This window comes from Cotesia glomerata, linkage group LG1 (assembly GCF_020080835.1).
Source record: "Cotesia glomerata isolate CgM1 linkage group LG1, MPM_Cglom_v2.3, whole genome shotgun sequence".
Classification (NCBI taxonomy): domain Eukaryota; kingdom Metazoa; phylum Arthropoda; class Insecta; order Hymenoptera; family Braconidae; genus Cotesia; species Cotesia glomerata.
In genome coordinates, this window is record NC_058158.1 from 15,285,749 (window position 1) to 15,311,711 (window position 25,963).

General features: G+C 33.5%; 1 protein-coding gene across 1 annotated transcript in view; it reads right to left on the minus strand.

The window, feature by feature from the left end:
- The window catches only part of LOC123273473 (calcium/calmodulin-dependent 3',5'-cyclic nucleotide phosphodiesterase 1-like), a gene marked incomplete at its 5' end in the record, with an annotated part of 344,764 nt that overhangs the window by 20,181 nt on the left and 298,620 nt on the right, over positions 1-25,963 (minus strand). The window contains one exon of the mRNA XM_044741230.1: positions 12,499-12,719. Within this exon, the coding sequence (XP_044597165.1) occupies positions 12,499-12,719 (221 nt within the window). The remainder of the gene's footprint in view (positions 1-12,498; positions 12,720-25,963) is intronic.

A 25,963-nucleotide genomic window follows, 5' to 3' on the forward strand; every position in this document is an offset into this window, starting at 1 on the left:
AACATCCCTACTCCGTGCTGTTTACAGGGTGAGAAGTGACACCGTTAGATACACAGAGGGGATAACTTACCAAGTGATAATAATTGATGTTATCGAGCGGGATAGAAAATGATAAAATTATGAAAATCACTATTAAAAAGCAAGGGTTAGTGATAAAAAAGTGCAAATTTAGAGTTGTATGTATTTTTTGATGCCACATAATAAAAAAATTAAAAAAAAAAATTTTTATCAAAAAAATAAAAAAAAATTTTTGGGGTGAACACCCCTTATCACTTAGAGGTTAGGAAAATAGATAGTAGCCGATTCTCAGGCTTACTGAATATGCATAAAAAATTTCATGAGAATCGGTCAAGCCGTTTCGGAGGAGTATGGGAACGAACATTGTGACACGAGAATTTTATATATTAGATATAATTCATTTACTGTCGAAAATGCTACTTTTTGAACAAAAATTGGAATAATTTTAATAATTATCACTCTTAAAAAATTTTACAAAGAAACATTTTGATAGAAAATTTAATTTTCTGTCTAATGGAGAACTTATAAATAGATTTCAAACTAACAAGATTATTTTAGTGGCGAAAATCTACTATTTTGATACTAAAATTGGGATTATCTCTGAATCTATGGATCCTACGTAATTTTGTGTAAAGACCTTTTTAGTAGAGCGTAAAATTTCCGATCAAAATAAGTTGATAAAAAATTTTTTGAGCATTTTTAGCTTTGACTGCAATCGGCGAGCCTGAGATGTTGACCAAAAATTTTTTCCTTTCACAGAAAATTTTTTTATAACTTAATAAACAATATTTTTGCTATTACTAAACGAAATTCTAAAAAAGCGGATTTTCGGCCCACCTTAATACATACATATGGGTCATTCCACCAAATAAGAACATTTTTACGGGGCGACCCTCGCGGATTATGTTTAAAATTTATGGAGGTGTTCTCTATAATAAGAAATGAATTTCCTACAAGTTTCAGCCCTTAATATGCAGTGGTTCTGGAGTGATGATTTTTTGAAATTTTGAAAAAAAATATTTTTTAACTTTTTTATAAATTTTTCTGATGAGGAAAACTTTTTTATTAAAATCCACGGAAAATCGTATCTTGTGGGAAAAATTCTCAATTGTTGAATGAAAATATCCGTTTTATCATAAACACATCAAAAGACCCTTTGAAATCCAATTCAAGTGGAAAAATTGATTTTTCTCGGTGTGCGGTGCAAGGTACATCCAATTTGACTTTTTTTCTGAAAGTTCAGAGTTTTTCACACAAAATATATAGTTTCCACGATGTGCATATTTTTTGTTCAATCACAATAAAATTAAACGTAAAATCTTTATAATTAAAATACTTTTATTTTTGAACTTTTTTCAGATGTTGATACAGTTTTAATAAAAGCATATCGAATTTCATCATTTATCGGTAAAAAAGTGTGCAATGTCTGTGTACCCTTTACCGTTTTTGATAAAGAATATCGTACGTCTAACACATTTTTTTTGTCTAAATAATCATTATTCGTTATGAAAGTAAAATCAACGTCTGTGAAATTCTTGATTGTCCAGGATTGCAAATCTTGTGGTGTCAGTATATGTTTTTTATTTTCCATTTGTAATGAAGCTCTACCAGCATGTCGTTTTACTGAACCCGCAAACCCATCGCATGGTCCTTTGCCATGGACAGTCGCAAAAAAATGCCACTCAGCAATGATTCTAAAGTCAGCATAATGATAACATAAATTAGTAAATACTTTTTTGTTTTTAAATTGCTGAGGTGCTCCATCGGAGAAGTAAAAAATTCTTTCAATAACAGCAAATTTTCTCTTAAAAAAAAATCAATTGTTCTTGAAATAAATAAATCAAAACTGTGTCATGTTTAAGGCAATCTGAGATAACAACTAAGCTAAAATTTTTAATAGTATTCGTTGTAGTAAACCACCATTAGAAATTCCAATGAAAACCTTGAGCAGCTTCCTGCACAACGAATGCATAGTTTTCTGCAAAGTCAAAAACTACCGCGAATTCGCCACTCTTCAAATTTAATTTCGCATTAGAAAAAAACCGACTTTGTATTTTTGCTATAAAATCATGTTTCAAAATTTTATCAAGTTGCGTCGCTAAGGTATCAATAAAGTCATCAGAATCTGAAATAACGTTTACAATGGTACATCGATCGGTTGATGTCTACATTTTATATTCGATTTCGTTTACATCAGATTCTTTAAACGATGCATGAAAGTAATTAATGATTTCTTCATTGTTTGGACATCTATTACAACTTCTGAAGAAGCACGATTCCGTTGGATTATTACAAACCAATTTATTCAATAAATTTTTGTAAATTGGTTGAGTTTCCATAATCCAATCAGTATTTCTCGCAAATTTTGGAAAACTACATCCAAAATAAGAAAATGGAATCAAATTAATAACGTAGCCAAGTATAATCATAAAGAATATTTAATACCCAATTACCCTCTAGCATTAATTTTACATTTTGGTGAATAGTACATACACATACAACATGTGTACCACTACTTCCAGCAAGAATACAATGAGTAGGCCTCAAATTCGCAAATTTAGAGAATCCGATTGTAACTGGATCGTACTTTGCTTTAAAATTTTGGTATAATTCTTTTAAATTACATAAAACTAACTTTTTTTTGTACTCTGATTCGATTACCATTACAATCTTTCACAGTTTCAAAATCTTTCATGCCCGCTAATTGTTTAGAATTCTCTTCGCTTTTATAGAAGTCAATAACAAGTTTTTTTATATCCAAATTAAGCGACTGCTTAACCGCCGGAGCTTTTGAGGAATTAGAATTTTCAATACTAATTTTACTAGAGTTTAAGTCAACATTTCCGGATTCACTGATTTCTTTTTTATAATTCAATACCAATTTTCGAGAACAGTTAAACTCATGTGCTATATGACTGACTCCCCAACTATCAGGCAAAATTGAAAGTAACTTTTTTTTATCGATCTGTGAAGAAAGTAATCGATAGCATCAGTATTAAGAAATCAAAATATTTTTAAATAATCAATTATTATAAAAATTTACTTGTCATTTTCAGCATTATATAATTGTTTCACTTTAGCTATCATTGAACAGTGATCTTGATTTATTTTACTGTACGTAGATTCTGGTAATATTCCAAATTGTGATTGAAACTTATTCTCAAGAGCAGCATAGCAATCGTCAAGCTTTTTTGCTCCGTAATTTTGTTCAGAATTTAATCTAAAGTTAAATAAATAGGAAGATAGTTAAATAGGTTTTAATTCAGTTAGGAAATGATCGAATCAAAGAAAATTTCCACCTGTCTTTTTCAATAAAAGGAATTTTCAAAAACCGCTCTAAAGAATGATCATTATAATCGCAAAGATTGCCGCTAAAATTACTGACAGTTCTAGAAACACTGCTTTCTGGAGTACTTATGTCAGCTGATATACTCAGATTCTCAACGCTCACTCGACGAAATAATATCCTCTTTCTCTTGTGCTGGTGGAATATATTCTCTAACACTAAATCTACAACATACACATAACATTGAAGTTTCATCTGCATCAGGAAATTTCCAACGATTTTCATCGGGAAATTTTCGTAAATCCTTATTTACTTTTTTATCTACAAATTTCAAATAATTAGTTATTAAAGATTGATATTAAACACTGAGCCACTGAAAATCGATTTCATTTAGAGGTTATACATGTGAGGTAAAGTGCATCGTATTAGTCACTTACGTGGCTCGTTAAACGGATTAGAACAATCCACTGTCAATCTTATACGCTTACTCATTGCGATCAAAAATTAAAGAAGTGCAATGATAATTATAAACTTAAGCAATTATATTTGTGTTAACTTCAAGCTGCCAAGAAACCACAGAAAGATATTAGTCAACAAATATTCACAAGAAGAAAATAAATAGAGAGAGTTGTGAGCGCCATCTGCATCGTATAAACTCAATTTTTTAGCGAGCAGTTTGAAATTTTTAAATATTTAACAGAAAGTTATTTTATTAACCCGAATAATCGTATAACACTCAGAGGATATAACGTTTGATTTAATTGTGATCGAACAAAGAATATACACATCGTGAAAACTATATATTTTGTGTAAAAAACCTTGATCTTTCAGAAAAAAAAGTCAAATTAAAAGTACCGTGCACCGCACATCGAGAAAAATCAATTTTTGCACTTTAATTGGATTTCAAAGGGTCTTCTGATGTGTTTACGATAAAATGGATATTTTCATTCAAAAGCTGAGAATTTTTCCCACAAGATACAATTTTCTGTGGATTTTAATGAAAAAGTTTTCCTCATCAGAAAAATTAATAAAAAAGTTAAAAAAAATTTTTTTTTTTAATTTCAAAAAATCATATCTCCAGAACCGCTGCATATTAAGGGCTGAAACTTGTAGGGAATTTATTTCTTATTATAGAGAACAGCTCCATAAATTTTAAACATAATCCGCGAGGGTCGTCCCGTAAAAATGTTCTTATTTGGTAGAATGACCCATATACATACACACATACACATATGTGACGTCTGCTAAAATTCAAAATTTTTGCTTTTTCTTTCCCTTAAAATTTTAATATCTAATTTACTATTTTATTTTATAAGTTTAATATTTCTTAATTTTAAGATACTTATTCACATAAGTGTGTGACATATTTTATTTAAATAATAGCTGTAAGCTTGATCCTACCTTTTGACGCAAGTAATTTCAACATTTTTATATTTTTTAACTTCCCGCTAAGAAAATCAAAGATTTTCAAAAATCGGGAAGTTTTCACCCCGTTTTACGAAAATCGAGTTTTCATCGAATCTCGACGTTTCGAGGTCCTAGAAAGCGTCCCTGACTATTCCCGCGATGGTGTCTGTATGTCTGTTTTTTTTTTTTTTTTTTTTTAACTTAGGGGGGGGGAATCCCTTTTACGGATTCCAGGCATAGCTGTTCGGCCTGAATATGTGGCGACTCGACGCAGCGTCATACTACAACTCGACGCTAACGCCCCTACCCACTAAACCCTAAACCCCTTTTCTTCTTTCCTCTAATCCCTCATGGAAACCGCCGTCAGGCATTACTTCGTGAGGGGAGGATCTAGCTACTGCTATTCCTTCTGGTGGCTAAGGTGTTATTTTTCCTTCCTTCTAGTTTCTGTTATTTGCCTTTTTTCTTTCAATGGAACGCAGCTCTGTAAGCACTTCAGTGGTAAACGTGATTGTGGCGTTCCAGGCAGCTTCGGATGACAGCATTTCTTCTACTATTGACTCTGGTGTGATTTTCTTGTTCAGGATCTTCTCTAACTCATCACGCTGTGAGTTAAAATGAGGGCACTCAAAGAATACGTGCTCCGCATTTTCAGCAACTCTTGGGCAAGACGGACACTCTGGGGAATTATCGTGCTTAAAGCGATGAAGGTACTCCCGGAAACAGCTGTGTCCTGACAACATCTAGGTCAGATAGTAGTTGGCCTCGCCGTGATTCCGGTTAAGCCAAACGTCAATCCTTGGTATAAGTCGATGAGTCCATCTTGCCTTCTCCGCAGCATCCCATAGTTGTTGCCATCTTGCTATACTATGTTGTCGCTCTTCAGTTCTGAGTTCTTCAGAGTAGATGACCTCTTTCGGTGGTATAGGTTCCGTCTTTCCTCAGCTAGGACTCTAAGAGGCAGAGTTCCAGAAATGACGCACACTGCCTCCTCGGATATTGTGCGGAAGGCGCTTGCAACTCTCAGTGCACTTAATCGGTAGACCGGTCCGGCTTTCCTCCATGATTCTTGGGTCTCCAGCGCGTCTGCCCAAACGGATATTCCATATGTGAGCACTGATGTGACTACTGATGACAGCAATAGTCTCCTGCTCTGCTTCGGGCCTCCAACATTCGGCATCAGTCTTGATAGACTAGTTACCACCGCTGATGCTTTAGCACTTACATGTTCGACCTGTTGCTTAAAGTTCAGTCGGGCATCCAGCGTCACCCCCAGATATCGGATAAATGGTTGCGATGCGATCTCCTGCTCACCGACATTCAGCTTGATGTTTTCTACGATCTTTCTGCTGGTGATGAGCACAGCTTCAGTTTTGTGCTTGGCTAACTCCAACTTCATCATCTCCATCCATAGGTTAATCCGGCTAAATGTGATATCGAAAGCCAGATTGATCTCTTCCAAGTGTTTCGCGACAATCACTACCGCTACATCATCGGCATATGCAACAAGTTTCACCTCTGATGGTACTGCAACTCTCAGGAGACTATCATACATGATGTTCCACAGCAAAAGACCCAAAACCGAGCCCTGTGGCACTCCTCCGGTTATTTCGTACTCCCTTGGACCGTTTTTCGTGTCATATTTGAGGACTCTGTCTGTAAAGTAGTTTGCTACCATTCTGCGCAGGTATCCTGGCACTTCTTTATCTTCGAGAGCTTGCATGATGCAGTCCCAGTTAGCGGAATTGAAGGCATTTTTGATGTCCACGGCAGCCACTAAACAATACTTCTTTCTGCCACGTTCCCATCTCTTTCCAGCGATTGCCTCCTTAGCTGTATCGACCACCAGGTTGATCGCATCCAGCGTTGATCGTCCTTTCCGGAAACCATACTGGCCTTCTGCTAGGAGTGGATCGACGGCTGCTTCTATTCGTTGGTGCATTATACGCTCTAATATCTTAAGAGTGATCGGTAGGATGATGGCTCGTCCGGTGGCTTCTTCCCTTTATAGAGAAGTACAAGTCTTTGCTGTTTCCATCTTCTAGGAAAAATCCCTTCTTAGAGGCACCAATCGTAGGTATCTAAGAATAGATTTGGCACTGCTTTAATAGCTGTTTTTAATGCAATATTCGGGATTCCATCCAATCCCGGCGCCTTATTTTTCCCTACTCGGTTACACGCCTCCATCAGTTCCTCTTCTGTGACAGGTGGAATGTCTTCTCGATTTACTGGCAATGAAGAATAGCCGAACTTACTTTGTCGAGGAAACAGCGTAGAAACTATTCTTTCCAGGAGCTGTCGACACGTAGGTGATGGCATTGGCTGGCGCTTCAGGTAGGTCATGACCACCCTATACGGTCTGCCCCATGGGTCCTTTTCTACCTCATCGACGAGTTCCTTCCAACAGCGTCTTTTGTTATCTTTGATGGCCTTGTTCAGTTCTCGACGGGCCTTTTTGTATTCTGCGACCAGCTCCGCAGAGTTAGGTCGTCGGTGGCCACGCTGTGATAATCTTCTCTTTTTGTGACAAGCTGTGCGAAGGGCGTTAATCTGATCATTCTACCAGTGCACCGATGGTCTTTTATTGATGCCACACTTACGGGGCATGCAGGTGTCGCAAGCCTGGGCAATTCTCGTCATTAAGTCCTTCGTCTTCTCTACAGCATTTCCTGTGATGATGGTCGAGTCACTGTCTAAGGCTACTACCAAAGCTTCCGAGTCAAACTCTTTCACTTTCCATCCAGCTGCATTAGTTTGTCTAGTTGCTCTTTGAGGGTTCCGGTCAGCCGATATTTCCCAAAGTATTGCACTGTGGTCGCTGGCGGTGTAGGTGTTTAAGACTTCCCAAGAATAGTTTCCTTTCGATAAGCTGCTGCTGACGAATGTGAGGTCTATTATCGAACTAGCCTCTTCCTTGGTATATGTTGATGTCTCACTGATGTTGAGAAGGACCACGTCCAGTGAGGCCATCGCTTCACGTAGTGCCTTGCCTCGCACATTAGTCTGCTTGCTGCCCCAGTCTACCGCCCAGGAATTGAAGTCCCCTGCTATAGCTACTGGGTAGTATTGCTTTGCGTCTTCGGTCAGTCGATCCAGAAAGTCAGTAAAGTCAGCATTGGAAAGGCTAGGTGGTGCATAGCAAATATAATAACAGATGTCGTTAATAGACGCTGCTACAAAGCCGATGCTATCATTGCTCACTATGCTCTGGAAGGGGAGTTTGCCACAGGACCAGATGACAGCCTTGGTGGTGCTGTCAGTTTTCCAAGGTTGGTTATTCAGGTGTCTGTATGGCTCTGCTATTATGACTAAATCAAGCTCTAATTCACGCACGGTCTGCACGAGCAGGTCATGCGCGGCCTCACAGTGATTTAGGTTAAGCTGTAATATCCTCATGTTTGCTTGCTTGTCATTCTCTGGAGTGCCTCTTTGTATACCGGGCACCTGTATGTGCCGGCGTGATGGGCAGCGTTCTCTGCGCTCTTATTTTCCGCGTATAATACACACTTCGCTGGGTTTTTACAGTCCGCAATCTTGTGTCCTTCTTGGCCGCATCTGATGCATAGCTTGGATCGATCTGTCTTGCTTCTGCACTGGGATCCGTGGTGCCCGAAATTCCAGCATTTGTAACATTGGGTAGGTTTCCTCGTGGCTCTAATTCGGCAGTTGACCCAGCCAATTCGGATTTTACCGCTTCCTTCTAATATCTTCTGAGCTGCTACAGCCGGTAGTGTCACGACATGTCTGTATGTCTGTGTGTGTGTGTGTGTGTGTGTGTGTGTGTGTGTGTGTGTGTGTGTGTGTGTGTGTGTGTGTGTGTGTGTGTGTGTGTGTGTGTGTGTGTGTGTGTGTGTGTGTGTGTGTGTGTGTGTGTGTGTGTGTGTGTGTGTGTGTGTGTGTGTGTGTGTGTGTGTGTGTGTGTGTGTGTGTGTGTGTGTGTGTGTGGATGTATGTAAACCTCTTATAACTTTTGAACGGCTTGACCGATTTGATCACGGTTGATGCTATTCAAAAGGGCTTGACCAAACTTAGATTTTGTATATACTTTGGAACGCTTCGGACCAGTAGATTTGGAGAAATCGCAAAATAACTACAAAAAAAATTTTTTTTAAAAGTGGTTTTTTTGAAATAACTTTTAAACGGCTCTACTGATCAATTCCAAAAACTAATCAGCTCTTAATATCAAAAAACCACGTCGATCGCTGCCAGTCCGGTCAAAATTGGTTGATTCGTTCGTGAGTTATCGTTGACGAAAGAAAATCAAAAAAAGTTTTTTTTCGGAATTACTCCGAAGTTTTCCACTCCGTCAATATGAACTTAAAGATTTTCCATGAAGCTTAAAAAATTGCGTCGAATGCCATCAACCGCGTGAAAATCGGTTCATTCATTCAAAAGTTATCGCGATTTAAAAATTCAAAAAATAGTGTTTTATCAAACTTTTGAGCTCGAAGAGCTCAAAAGCATACAAAAGCTATTTTTTTGAGCTCGGAGAGCTCAAAATAATATACAAATTGTATTTATGAGCTCGAAGAGCTCTAAAACGTCATAAGTGCAATTTCAAGTGTTTAGGTATAGAATTTGCGGGAAGTTGCAGGGATGGCCTTCAGGGTCTTTGAATTTCAAAAAAAAATTTTTTTTCTTTTTTTCAACTTTTAAATAAGGTAAAGTTATGCAGATACATAATATTGTAAATTTGAGGATTAAAACTTGAATGCATCACGTGGAAATATTGAATAATAAATTAATTTCAACTTTTTTTTTATTTTCCATATGTTCAGGATGACTTTGAGATCATGTCAAAAAATTAAAAAAAAGTTGAAATAAATTTATTATTCAATATCTCCACGTGAAGAATTCAAGTTTTAATCCTCAAAATTACAATACTATGTTTCTGCATAACTTTACCTTATTTAAAAGTTGCAAAAAAACAAAAAAATTTTTTTTTGAAATTCAAAAATTGATATTTTCGAAAAAAAAACACCCTTCTAAAATTTGCAGAATTTTTTAAGATGATTACTATGTATTATACAAAAACAATTGAGCTAAAATTTTAACTTCGATCGTCATTTTTAACGATTTTCAAAAATTCAAAATTCGGCATTTTTGAAAATTTTTTTCTAAAATATTTTTTTTTCAATAACTCTAAGTGTCCCCTTTTAAACAAACAAAAGGCCATTCCTATATCTACAATAGCGTTCGAGATATAACAAAAATAAAATTGAAAAACTGAAAAAATTGCAAAATTTTGAATTTGCATATCTTTTGAAAAAAATTTTTTTATTGTTTTTCCTTTAACAGAACTTCGTTTTATGATAAACGAAAACTTCTGATAAAAATTTGTCCAAATCGAAAGAGATCGATTCCAACTATTTGCCGATCTGACATGGAATGACCCAATTGCCAACTATTTCTTTAAATTTCGAAATTTAGTCATTTTTAAATGGCTGTTACTAGTCTTTTTGTAGAGATAATGATACTTTGTCTTAGAGTTTTGTAAAGCTCAAAGACTCTACTTTAAGAATATAAAGTCGTTTTTTGTAAAAAATTGCGTAAATTATGTGTAGCTTCAATTTAAAACAAAAAAGAATTTTCCTCATGTTAATTAAATGGGAAACTAAAATAAAAAAAGCGACCCCTTAGAGTTGAGCTATAGGGCTCGTGTTTGGTGAGGATTTTTTTTATATCAAATAAAAACATTTGACAGAGTAAAAGTTAAAAAAAAAATTTAAAAGTTTTTTTGAATCACCCTAATAATCATATATAGTTATATATCGTTTTATATGATAGTTTAGATGATTTTTGTATCATTATATATAACAACACAAAATTATATATTATAATTTAAAATTACGTATAATTATGCAAAATTATGTGTAATTCTACATATTTCTATAGAAAGTTTTTAGCTATTTTTGTATAATTATGTAAGAGTATACATAATCATACATAATTATATGTAATGTTCTCGGTTATTTTGTATTATTCTATGTAATTATGTAAAAATATATAGAATCGTGAATAATTCTACATAATTTCATACAATGTTTTTTTCGTGTTTAACTATTTATATAAAATTATATATAATCGTACATTGTATTTTGGTTATGGTTGTATAGTCTATACTAATATTATAAAGAGGAAAGATTTGATTGTTTGTATGTTTGTTTGTTTGTTTGCATTGAATAGGCTCCGAAACTACGGAACCGATTTGAAAAATTCTTTCACTGTTGGAAAGCTACACTATCCCCGGGTAACATAGGCTATCTTATATTATAAATAATTCGAAAATTTTTGTTAAATACCCGTGCTAAGCCGGGGCGAACCGCTATTGCTTATAATTATGTAGAATTATATAAAATTATAAATAATTTTAAAAATGTATATATGATGTTCTTCGTAATTTTTGTATAATTATAAGCAATTATGTATAATTATATCAAATCATATTAAATTATATGATATTATAGATAATGATTTTTCTTTAATTTTTCGTATGATTAAATGAAAATCATACTAAATCTTCAAAGTTGAAAAAAGTGATGACAAAGATTACTTTTTTGTAAACAATGATTTTATTTTTAATTAGCGTTTACCCGCTGCTTTGCTCGCGTTGAAGTCCTTCGATAAATATCAAAGATTATTTCATTCCAATAGAACTGAATCAAGTGATTCTAATTTTTTGACAAACAATTTTTTTATCTTTCGTAAAAAATAAATTTTTTTCTTCAATAAAAAGTATCCTATGTTACTTCTAATACTTCCAAGAATATGTGTACAAAGTTTCATGATGATCGATTAAGTAGTTTTTGTGTGAAAGCGTAACAAACAAACTTACATTCACATTTATAATATTAGTAGGAATTTAAATCCAATTTTACAATAAAATTACCAAATTCTCTTTGAATTATCTGGTCTCTAACATACAAAATCTCCTACTCTTAAAAACTGAAAAACTTTGTATTTCTCTCAATTTTATTAACAAGTAATTTTCAGATTCTGTAACTGGTATAATATGTTTTACTACTGCTTGCATATTTGAATTACTGATCATTTTACTATGTTCAACTTTCAATTCTTCAATTAAAAAAATACAATTCATTTTCTATAGAAAATAAACAATATGAAAACTAACAATAGTCAAAATAAGCAATCTATTAAAAATGTACTGCTTTTATTAAGTTTTATAGGATTTTAAGAAATTTCATCAAATTTATATGTAAATCTGATAAATTTAATAGATTCCGTCGGGTACAGTATGTAATTCAGACCAATGAGCAGTGTGCAGGACTGATAACCAGGAGGAGTCGAGTTCGAACCCAGCGGACGCTCGGAATTTTTCATCAGATAAAATAGTTTTTGATTACTACATCATACTCCGAATCACATTGGTTTCAATATAATTAAAAAAAAAAAACAATTTTTTATCCATTTTTGAAATAAAAAAATTAATATAATTATATATAATTCGATATAATTATATATGATTATATATAATTATGCCGGGCCATTTTTCATACATAATCATATATAATTATACCTAATTATATATAAATTTTTTTACCCGGGAACATAAACTAAAAATGTACTAAGAATTTTTTTATATACTTTTCGCTTATTCTTGTGTAGCACAGTAACTTGTCTTGTTTCATTTTTTTCGTGTATGGTACTAAAAAATGAAAAAAAGAAAAAAAATTAATGTGTATACGGCAATCTTGAAAATGTAAAAACTCAAAAACAGTTAGAGCCACATGTCTAAATATTCATCAAATTAAAAAAGATAAAGCTACCTGTGTCATCTTTGTTATGATTTGTACTTATTGGTGATAGTGCGACTTCTAACAAATCACTGCAAATCTGCATGCTTGGTTCAACAATAAAGTCAATAAATCCGATTTGTGATTCAGATACAAGAGTATTTTTACGATCGCACAGGGGTGAAAATGGTAATCCAAGTGCTTGTTCCATATCACCTTGTCGAAAAAACTCTTCTAATAATAGCATAGTCCACCTAAAATTTAAACGGTATGAATAGTTAACTTTTATTTAAAGTATTTACTATAAAGCTACTACAACAGGTTAAAAAAATTAAAAAAATTGTTTAAATTGTGAGAAAAAAAAGATTATTTAAACCCTTAAATACACGGAGAGGATAAGATATCACTGGCTACTTGGCCGGATAGCCCGAGTCAAAATTAAATCACTAATTCGAGCCTCAAAAGCCTACTTTCTTTTGATGTTGTGCCTACCGCTGAATGTGAAATACTATTTTGAGCCTCAATGTACTCAAAATAGGGTATGGAGGCCAAAATTAGTGTTTTAGAATAATATTTTCAACCTCCAAAACCTAGGATCGCTTTGAACACCTTTTTTTGCGGTACTTCAGCTTACTAAGAGCATAAGTAGGTTAATTTTACGATTTCATAGAACATAGAATTTCGTAAGTTTACAGTTGAAAACATTAACTAAGCCCAATTTTGGACTTAGAATTTTTCAGCTTTATGCTCTCAATAAAATTTTTGAAGTTTTCACTTAAACATTTAAGTTTAAAAATTTAGTTTAAACATGAAAGTTTAAAAATTTGGTTAAAATGTTATCTGTTAGTATAGCAATAAGTATATGAACTTAGGGTAATATAAACATGTATCAGATAAATTTATTACACTTTCAAACTCAAAAGTTTATTAGTAGGGAAAGTTAATAATAGTAATAGTAATTTCAATACCACAAATAAACAGTACTATTAATTATTTTATTCGATTTCACATCATTAAATTTAACTTTTTATTCTTATTCTTTTGTATTTACTGGCTTAGCGATTAATAATCGATTATCTACTTTCATAGATGAAAAAAAAGATTTAAAAATTTTAGCACATTATTTAATGATCAAAATTTCTTATTTGTTTTCTCAACTTTTAATAAAAATACATAACTGAATAAATAACAAAATCATTCTAATTTATTGGATTTTTTATCCTTTATTATCTGAAATAATTAGAATTTTCAAGAATTTGAATGGAAATTAATGAAGATATCTAATTTAGTCTTGTCCAATGTGACAGTAAGAAAACAAAAAAGTAATATCAACTCCGATTGGTTTTGCGTTAATCAAATGATTATTTTTAACGGCAAAAAAACAATTAGATTCACTCATTTTTTTCTTTTACACGAAAAAAAGTAAACTATAATAAATAATAAGGTAAAAGCCCCAATTATTGACACTATAAGAGACAAAGTTATGATTTCACTTTTTTTAAGCAATCAAATGTCGATATCGTTGAATTTTATTTGTGGTAATGTCTCAAGTAATGTTTTTACTAATCAATTTTTTTTTTAAAAGATAATTAGTGATATTTACTAATTAATTTTAAATAATTAAATAAATTATCCGGATACACCAATTATTGACAGGTTAAAAAACTGATTGATCTAATTATTGGCATACCTTAACCCCAATTAATGACACCTATACTGTGCATGTGCAATCATTATTAAGTGTAATCATTATTAAGTAATCAATATTGTTAATGTTTATTAATAATTATTTCCGTAAATGATTAATTACTATTAAAAATGTGAAAATTAATTTAAAAATAAATAATTTAATCAGAAGAGTTCAAACTCTTACAGTAAACTTTTTAGGTTAAAATAAAAAAAGGCGTCATATAACGCTGTCGATTGGCTGTTAATATGAGATTCAACTTAAAAATAATGAACTAGTTATTGACACCCATTATTGGAATATTATAAAGCATACAATTAATTTCGATTCTTTAATTTTATAAATTTTTCATATATTTTTAATTAAAAAAAAAAAAAAGTTCATTATAATTAGATAAAGAAATTAATTTAAACTCGGCATTAAAAAAATTAGAAAAACGGTTAACTCTAAAGGTCATCCGTGCAACTTGCCGCTAATTTCATATTTAAGCGCTCAAAATTACACTCACTACGCTTTTGAGCTCTTCGAGCTCAAAAAATTGATTTCCGTATCATTTTGAGCTCTCCGAGCTTAAAAATCTGGTAGAAGTTTAATAAAACACTATTTCTTAAATTTTTAAACCGCACTAACTTTTGAAGGAATAAACCGATTTTCACGCAATTGGTGGCATTCGACGCAGTTTTTCAGGCCATATAAAGAATCTTTAAGTTTTAATTAATCAAAGTAGGAATTTTGATGTAATTCCGAATAAACATTTTTTCGGCTTTATTTCGACAACGATAACTCACGAACAAATCAACTGATTTTTACCGGGCTAGCAGCGATGCACGTGTTTTTTTTATTTTTGGAGCTGATTAGTTTTTAGAATTGATCGGAAAAGGTGTTTAAAAGTTATTCCAAAAAAACCACATTTGAAAAAATTTTTAACTTCCCGCTAAGAAAATCGAAGATTTTCAAAAATCGGGAAGTTATTGTTTTGACCCCGTTTTGCAAAAATCGAGTTTTCATCAGATCTCGACGTTTGAAGGTCACAGGAAGCTTCCCTGACTATCCCCGCGAGGTTGTCACTATGTCTGTATGTATGGATGCATGTATGTATGTATGTATGTATGTATGTATGTGTGTGTGTGTGTGTTTTTTTTATAGAGGAGGTCAAATACATTTACGTATACCAGAACGAGATGTTTGTCCTGGGTAAGTCGGACTCGGAAGTCAATATTATTGACAACAATACTGACTAAACATCCTCCTCTCTCTTTCCCTATAAATGTTACGGGGAAGACTGGATCGCGTTAGCATTACTTCAATCCAGTCCATGTTGCGTCTCACGACGGCTGCTCCTAGTTACTAGTCTCTTTCTGCGATTTTTTCTTTTAAAAGACGCTGCGCATAGGCTGCGACAGCTGACCAGTTATCTTCTTTTTTGATCATGCAGGATACTAAACTCTCAGGGGAGAGCGTGGTGCCAATAGTTTCATCAGTACTGCTTTTGTCCTTCCACCGGTCACACTCGAAAAACGTGTGCTTGGCGTTGTCAATTTTGTCTGGGCAGTATCTGCACGTTGGTGTGCTATGCAAACCCATCTTGAAAAGATAGGCATTGAACTGCCCATGTCCCGTCAATAGCTGGGTCAGGAAGAAGTCCGTGTCCCCGTGCTTCCGAGAGACCCAGATGTTGATATTTGGGATCAGGCGCGCTGTCCATCTGCTCGTCTCTCCTGATGTCCATCGGTCCTGCCACTATTGCTGCATTTTAACCTTTATCCTTGTTTTTGCCTCCTTCATGTTTTCTCCACTGCTTTGAGCGTCGTAAAGTTTTGCTCTCTCGAACGCTAGTAAGTCGATGGGCACGACTCCCGCAATGACCAATACAGCCGCTTCGGAAACCCTGCGGTAGGCACATGCAACCCTGAGGGCACCTCGTCGTTGTACTGCCGCCATATTTCGCCGGTAGTTCTTCTGCTTTAATATGTTTGCCCATATCTCTGCTCCGTGAAGCAGTACTGAATGGACTCGGGAACTCAAGCATCGGTTTTATACGCTCATGATCTACTAATAAACCCTTCTCGTTCACGCGATAACCCAAATAACGGACCTCATTCGTACAGAATTCACATTTATCAGCGTTTGTCTTTAAATTCGCGGCTTTTAGACCGTCGAATACTTCGTCGAGCACCTCCAACTGCTCCTCAAACGTCTCGGTGACGATAATCAAGTCGTCCAGGTATCCAAATACCTTCATACTACGTCGTTATCCCAACATTTTGTCAATTAAATGCTGGAAATGCGGCGGTGCTCCAGCAAGGCCAAACGGCATGCCTACATACTGGAACATACCCCTTCCGGGTACACAAAACGCCGTATACTCTCGACTTGCAGGGTCGAGTTTTACCTGGTGTTACGCATGTTTCAAATCTACTTTTGAAATAAACTTCGCACCACTCAATTGGTCCAGGATCCATGTCATCAGCGGCAATGGATACGCACATGGCTTTGAAATGGCATTTAATCGTCCGAAATCCAGGCACATTCGGTACTCGCCTGTCGATTTCTTTACCATGATGACTGGGTTACACCAAGCACTCGTCTAAGGCTCAATTATGTCAGCCGCAAGTAGATCGTCCACTTGCCGGCAAATTTCTGCCTCAATAATCGGAGGTCGGATAATTACGCTGTCAAATCGGTTCATGACCCTGCACGTCAATTTCATGGGTCATAAGATTCGTAAACGTCGTTTCCCCGGTATAATCCACGTTAGGCACTCGTCGTGTCAGCAATTCGTCTAACGCTGATTGCTGATCCGGGGTTATCTCGACTATGGCCGCTATTTCCTCCTCGATAAGGTAATCTTTCGCGTTCCAATCATAAATTTCGCCCTCGCGTCGAGTCCACCATCGCTCAGAACCCCCGTCGTAGCAAATATCAAAAGCAATTATCGCGTCCATTCCTAATATCATCTCGTACTTCAACTTCGGGATGACACGAACCTCGATCGGCATGATTTCGTCGTTAATCGCAAGCGGCAGCGTTATCAGCGATTGTACTGACATCATCGAACCATCAGCAACTGCTGCTGAGTTACGAGGTGCTGGTCTCACTCGAGCACCACACCCATAGACCCAATTCAACTCGTCAACTTCTCTGACGCACGTCATCGTCGAACCAGTGTCTAACAAAGCCTTAAGTTCCTTTCCGCCTATCCTAACATCGATAAAAGGTCTTACGTCGTCACTCTCGGATTGCATAGGACATACTTCGTCGGCTAAGTCAAGAAAACTTCGCTCACGCTCATCAATCGGTACGCAAATCCACTGATGGATCGGCCAATCAGCTTCTTGATGTTCGCGCGAGCAGTAAAACGCATTCTTGCACCCCACACATCGCCATAATTTGCCTTCTGCGCCACAAATGCCACAGAGATGACGTTGTCGCAAAAGGTCTTCTTCTGTTATCGTCGGTGGTTTCACGTCACATCCAGGTGAAGAACCAGCATCCGAGGACTGATTCACGGGCCCGCAAGGCTCGATGTCAATGTTGAATATGTCTGGCAGCGGCTCGTTCGACATTTCGGCTTCAACATCAATCATCGGCCCATTTACGTCGCGGGAAATCAGTTCTGCACCCGTCCTTACTGATTCCCGACGTCGTTTTCCGGCCGGTTGTATTCGAAGAACATCATGCAACACGTGCATCCAGGCGTCGGTTCTGTTCGCGTTCCACAACCGAAACAGAACTTCACTTGTCTTGCCTCGGTACAACTACGCCATCCTTGATCCGTCGAGAAGCAATTAAAGCATTTGCCCCAGAGATCACGACATACTGGCGGCCTGGGTTTACCCTGCTTTGAACTCGAACGACCGTTCGATGGGCCTTGGTAACCTCGCTGAGCTCCATTTTTGTTTGGAGACCCAGAAGACGATCCTCGGTTCGCATTCACCGACGCTTGCGAATTCATCGCAGCAACCTGATCATTTAACTGATCCGCGTTGTTCGATTTGTTCGACTTATTCTGCTTCTTCCTATTCTTCTTCGCATCCTAGGGGGGATTCGATACAGCAGCAACCTGACCAACAGTACGTCTCTTCGTTTCGTACTTTTCAAGTTAGTAGGCATACTCTGGAACGACGCTCTGTTCGACGGGTACCGGCTCACGTCGTTGAAGACGATTGCGGGGAATATCAACCGCTCGTACGTGCTCATACAACTCTTCAAAGTTGTTAAAGTCGTATCGCTCGAACTTCTGATGGTATTCCGGGCGTAAACCATTATATGCGAAATCCAATTGATCCTTCAACGGCAATGGATCGTCTACTCGCGACCAAAGCGCTATTACGGCATCTAGGAAGTCTAATCCCATCTCAAGCTTCCCTTGAGTACGCGTAATAACTTCCCATTTAATCCTGCATCGAAATAAATTTAGAAGAATTTAACAGAAAAAAATAACAATTTATTTAACAAAATATACGTCGGAGGTCGATATTAACTTTTAACAAAATTATTAAAACGTCGTAACTTAACGTTTCTCTTAATTTTAAACCAAATTTAAAACGTCGTCACCTCAATTTTATTTCTCACACTCGCATTCATACATCGGCAATCACACTATGTAATAACAGTATTACAAAAAAAAATAATCGTAAAGCGTTGAATCCTCGCGTATTATTTTGTTAATCAAGATATTTTACAAAATTACAACGTGGACTCGAAACGCTGGATTCAACACTGAACAAGAACGTCGGCTTACTAAGCAATTGAGCGTCGTCCTCATCGCAGCAGCTCGGAAAAGCTTCATGCGGTCGACTCGATAAATAAATTATTTAAAAAAAAAAAAATAAATACTTCAATACAATTTATCAATTAATTTCAAGTGAACAAAATCGCGACAATACTTCGAAATTAACTTTAGGTTGCGGAGCGCGCAAAAGCGCGTCCGAATCCGTCAACAGTCCAGCCTCGAATCCTCTTCCTCATAGAAAAGTACCCGCTTCTTCCTTCGTTGAAGTTGGTGGCGCTAGTCTTCATTTCCATTGGAATTGATTCCCGTCGATAGTTGATCTAGGTCCGTATAACAGTCAACGGACCTCCACGACAGTCTTTAGTCACCTCTGCTCCTGCAGTACTGACTAACCAACTGTCATCGATGGTGATCGTCGTATTGGAACGTGCGGCAATGCAGCGTCGATTGTCCTCAGACCTCTCGGGTGCTTACGCCGCTCGGTGCCTCACTCGCTTCGGTACTCGCTTATTATCGTCGTAGCGCTATCCTTGTCGCTCCAATGCATAGCCTCGTACTCGCTCTGACTCCCTCTGTCTTCGTTACTCGCCCAGCGTTACGTATTTATACAAAATAATTCATAAAAATTAATAAAATTTTCATTCATTCACACATAACATTCACGACGTTGGATTCGAGCCTGGAAGGCTATAATACCCCAAGTATTGGGCGTTGAATAAAAAATCTACCACGTTACAATACACACACACACACACACACACACACACACACACATGCAGACGTACGGACATGATCGTAAAAATAGTCAGGTAAGCTTCTTAGTGCTTTAAAACGTCGAAATCTGTTGAAGCCTCGATTTTTGCAAAACGGGGTGAAAACAATAACTTCGCGATTTTTTGAAAATCTTCGATTTTCTTAGCGGGAAGTTGAAAATTGAGCCAAAATTTTAATGGCGGTCGTCATTTTTGACGATTTTCGAAAATTAAAGATTTGGCATTTTTCAAAATTTTTTTCTAAAATATTTTTCAATAGCCCCAATTGTCCCCTTTTAAACAAATGAAAGCCCATTCCTGTATCTATAATAGCGTTCGAGATATTACAAAAACAAAATAGAAAAACTGGAAAAATCGCGAAATTTTGAATTTGGATATGTTTTGAAAAAAATTTTTTTATTTTTTTTCCTTTGGCAGAACTTCGTTATATAATAAAAAAAATCTTATGACCAAAATTTATCCAAATTATAAAGTAACATAAATTATATAAAATACTATTTTATTTTCCCGGGAAAAAGTGAATTTGCCTAATCATATATATTTGTATATGATTATATATTGAATATATAGAATTATATATGATTATATCTAAATTTTTATATAAAATATATATAATCATATATAGACTAATATATTGTATGTATATTTTATATGTCTATATACGATCAGATCTGAGTTATCTAGGTCTATATATGATTATATATAATAGTCTAGTCGATAAGCTGAAAATGGTACAAAATAGAGATACTGCTCTTAAAATTATGTGCGATAGCTCATTGGATCCGGAATGACGTCTAGAAAAATGTGCCAGAAGCGTGTATTAGCACTTAAAAAATTGCAAAAGTTATAAACAATTAAAGATGAAAAGAAAATGGCATTTCGTTTTTTGCCAATATTTAATAAACTATTGATATTTAAGAAATTTCAAAAAAAGATTCTAAAAGAGGAGGAAATTTCCAATAAAAAACTCCCAACTCCTGGAACTCTATCTCCATTATTTATAATTTTAATTTAACGCTGAAAATAGGTCCGTGCGTGACATTTTTAGGATGCGCGCGTGACGTCAAAAGCGAGTACGGCACATTAATTAATTTATTTAATGTATTGAATATTTTTTAATTTGAAAAATTATGGTGTGTTCTGAACACTATAATTAATTTATTCCCGTTGGAAATTTTACTTAAAGTTAATTTTTCAACAAGTTAAACAATTGTTAACTAACGAAACTCGAACTTCGGTCTTAATTGTAAGTGAACAAAAATCTTTAAATAATGGTCGTAAAAATTTTCGCTTCGTAGAGCCTTTTTACATATATATAACAAGATCGTGCCATAAAAGTTAAAAAAATATTTATACTTTGTTTATAACAATTTTTTTACTCAAACAAAAACTTAAAAATCCAAGTTATGTTGTTAAAAAAAATTTTTTTCCCTAAATCATCATATTATCGTTTTTTTATTAATACAAGATATTTATTGATTTGCAAAAAAAATTTTTCCCGCCATTTGTTGATAAATTTTTTATAAGCAAATTGATTAAATCAATATTTTTAAAAAATTTTTTTTCACAACTTTATTACATTACAAATATTATGATTTTTTAAAAAAAATTTTTCCTTAATAACAATTTTTAATTGTTTATAATCGTTTTTTTTATATTTCTATTGTTTAAATAATTAGTTAAGAAATTATTTTTTTTCTAAAAATCATAATTGACAGTCCTCTATAAAGTAACAAAAAAAAAATTTTTTTTTATCAACAATTCTATTGTTTGTTAATTTACCAATTTGTTATAAACAAATTTTCAACTTTTTTTTATTTTTTTTCTAAAACTTCTAAAATTAATAAAAACAACCATATATAAACAAATGCGCGTAACAATAAATTAGTAATAACTAAAATTTTTTTTAATAATTCATTTAAAAGATAGTTTAACCATTTATAAAATCGACTAGAATGTTTATTTTCGTATCTCTAATAGTTTAAAAGTTATTTTAGTTTTTTAGTAGACAAACGAAGCAGCCGCTGCAACTTTTGTAACACGTGTTTTTTAAAAGTACAATAAAAAATTGAAAAAAATTTTTTTCGATACTTTGTTATATATGGTTGTTTTTATTAATTTTAGAAGTTTTAGAAAAAAAATAAAAAAAAGTTGAAAATTTGTTTATAACAAATTGGTAAATTAACAAACAATAGAATTGTTGATAAAAAAAAATTTTTTTTTTGTTACTTTATAGAGGACTGTCAATTATGATTTTTAGAAAAAAAATAATTTCTTAACTAATTATTTAAACAATAGAAATATAAAAAAAACGATTATAAACAATTAAAAATTGTTATTAAGGAAAAATTTTTTTTTTCAAAAATCATAATATTTGTAATGTAATAAAGTTGTGAAAAAAAATTTTTTAAAAATATTGATTTAATCAATTTGTTTATAAAAAATTTATCAACAAATGGCGGGAAAAATTTTTTTTGCAAATCAATAAATATCTTGTATTAATAAAAAAACGATAATATGATGATTTAGAAAAAAAAAATTTTTTTTAACAACATTACTTGGATTTTTAAGTTTTTGTTTGAGTAAAAAAATTGTTATAAACAAAGTATAAATATTTTTTTAACTTTTATGGCACGATCTTGTTAAGTATATATGTAAAAAAGGCTCTACGAAGCGAAAATTTTTTACGACCATTATTTAAAGATTTTTGTTCACTTACAATTAAGACCGAAGTTCGAGAAAATTTCGTTAGTTAACAATTGTTTAACTTGTTGAAAAATTAACTTTAAGTAAAATTTCCAACGGGAATAAATTAATTATAGTGTTCAGAACACACCATAATTTTTTCAAATTAAAAAAAAAATATTCAATACCTTAAATAAATTAATTAATGTGCCGTACTCGCTTTTGACGTCACGCGCGCATCCTAAAAATGTCACGCACGGACCTATTTTCAGCGTTAAATTAAAATTATAAATAATGGAGATAGAGTTCCAGGAGTTGGGAGTTTTTTATTGGAAATTTCCTCCTCTTTTAGAATCTTTTTTTGAAATTTCTTAAATATCAATAGTTTATTAAATATTGGCAAAAAACGAAATGCCATTTTCTTTTCATCTTTAATTGTTTATAACTTTTGCAATTTTTTAAGTGCTAATACACGCTTCTGGCACATTTTTCTAGACGTCATTCCGGATCCAATGAGCTATCGCACATAATTTTAAGAGCAGTATCTCTATTTTGTACCATTTTCAGCTTATCGACTAGACTATAATCTATATATAATTAGATCTGATTAGACCTGAGTTACCTAGGACTATATATGATTATATATAAATTTATACATAATCAGATCTGATTAGACCTGAGTTATCTAGGGGTATATATGATTATATATAAATCTATACATTAGATCTGATTAGACCTGAGTTATCTAGGGCTATATATGATTAAATATTAGGGTGTGCCAAAAAAATCAACTAATTTTTTTTTTTCAAAAAGTTCTTGAAATTTCGTTGAAAGATACCACAATAAAAATTCAGTTAGAATTTGAGCTCTTAATATCAATATTTAGAGGTCGCGAACTGAATTTTTCGATTTTTCATTTAATTAACACGGAAAAAAAATGTCTAGAAAGTTTGGATTTTTATTTCTCTTGATTGAACCAACTCCATCGAACGAACAATCAATATTCTTACAGAAAATTGAACGTTGAATAAAAAAGCCTTTTTATCATTTTTTGATAAATTCAATTCTCCGAAAGTTATTCGAGGTTAAAGTTAAGCTTATTGAAAATTCGTGGATTATTTCACTTTTACGGTAAATGCTACACCGGCACACAAAAAAAAAGTTGTTTGTGCTTTTGACCGGACCCACCTACCGATATGTTTTTCGACCCACTGAATCCAAATTTGGAGTCTGTTTGGCCTAGTCACCGTCTAGATTTGAGTAAAATCTGAATCTAAATGTTAATTATCCCGTCTTATTACGAATGGGAATTACTTCTTGTAATAGTATACTCTCCAGTAGGAGGTGCCCTGGTTGCAGGCACGAGCGATCGTAAGGAATTTTTAATGGACCCAAGATTCGAACTCTATTTTAGGATGCAAATTTTATAGGACAAATGAACGAGACGGAGATAGTAGCTTGGGTTAGTTTCAAAAATGTCTCAAAACTTTTTAGGAAATAAAAATTGCGAAAACTACAGGATGTTAGTAGAAGAATTGGTGACAAATTACAAAAATTTAGGTTGCTTAATGATCCTCAAACTACACTTTATGGATACTCACGTCAACCACTGACAGATTTTCTCTGGATGCTAATAAAAGAAGCACCAGAAGAATATAGAAAACGTAAAAGAAACTCACTGCGTAGTTCATTTGAAGATAAAAGAGTTCGATACAAACGAACGATTGTCTGAAATTCGAAAATATGGTTTTGTGCCTTCTCCTTACATGCTATTTTTTAGAGATTTTAAAACTTTGTCAATTTTTCAATTCTAAGATCATATTCCATCCATGAAAATACACTCAAGTCATTAACAATCGTGTTTAATAAATTATTTTTCATATTTATAATTGCAATTTTCTCATTTTTTTTATTTTTTTAAATTTTGAAACGTTACTCGGGTAAAAACAACTTCAGATTCTAATTCACACTCAATCTGAATCTAAAAAATTTTTTTCATCGATAATTTCGATTTTTCGCAATTTTTTTCAAATTTTATTGGCTCAACGGGCTAATTAACGTTTAAATTCAGATTCAGTGAATTGAAGTACATAAAAATCATACTTGCTCTGGGTCTTTGAAAATTTTTTCATCGTTGTGTTTGCAATTGTTTGCCTTTTTTTGGGTTTTTTAAAATTTATTCAAATCTAGACGGTGACTGGGCCAAACGGACTCCAAATTTGGATTCAGCGGGTCGAAAAACATGTCGGTCGGTGGGTCTGGTCAAAAGTACATACAACTTTTTTTTTTATGGGCCGGTGTCATAAATTTACCGTAAAAGTGAAATAATCCACAAATTTGCAATAAGCTTAACGTTAACCTTGAATAACTTTCGGAGGATTGAATTTATCAAAAAATGATAAGAGACCTTTTTAGGTAGATTTCATAGAAATCAATCTTTTGCATTGGTCCTCATGTTGGAATTTACTCGGAATTTTGTCGTAATATCTCTTAACTAGTCGAGTAAAGCTCAAATATAACGTTAGTTAAAAAATGTATATATGTATATATATATAAATTTTATATATATATATATATATATATATATATATATATATATATATATATATATATATATATATGTATATATATGTAATATAACGCAGGATGTTGCCGCGATTGAGTCTACAGTTCTTGACGGATCTAGATGAAATTTGTTACACATACTCTATAGATAATAACCTTGGATGAGTTCGAAGATGAGTGAAATCCATCAATAAGTTTAGAAATGGCACTCTTCAAAATTATCAAAATAGTGAAAATCACGTTTTCGGTGACTTCATTGATGTATAACTTTTGATTGAAAAGTGATACCTAATTTGTGACAAATTCATGTGAAAGCTCATGAAATTACCTTTAATTTGACGTATATAACATTGACATTTTGGCTATTTTTAGTTATTTTATCAAAGTTAAGAGTTCTATTGAACCATTTTCAGGCAATGTGTAGTGCAACCGACTTATGAATATTATTCTGTTGAGAATTCTCAACAGATCCTAATGAAATTTAGTATGCAAATTCTTTACACAATTAGCTTGCATGAGCATTAAAATGAGTGAAATCCTTCGTTTAGTTTAGAAATAGTAGCTCTTCAAAATGATCAAAATAGTAAAAATTACGTTTCCGGTGACTTTATTTATGTATAACTTTTAATAGCAAAAAGATAGCTGATTTTTGATAAATTCATGTAAAAGCTTACAAAATTACTTCTAATTTGACGTATACAACGTTAACTTTTTGACAATTATTAGTTATTTTATCGAAGTTATTCACCACAAAAAAATTATTAAAATTACAAAAACTATAAAAATTGTGATTTTTGCAATTTTACTTCTGAACAACTTTTGATTGAAAAACGATAGCTTAATTTTAAAACTTTCACTTTAAAGTTCACACACAAAAATAACGAAAAATATGAAAACATACGATGGTTCGATTTGAAAATAATTAAAAGAAACTATACTTTCATTAATAAAAGTTGAAGTAATAATTATTCGACAAATTTTTTTTATAATTATTTATAATTACAAAAAATTGAAATCTACCTTCCATCTTGGGCGGAGCCGAATGGCTTACTT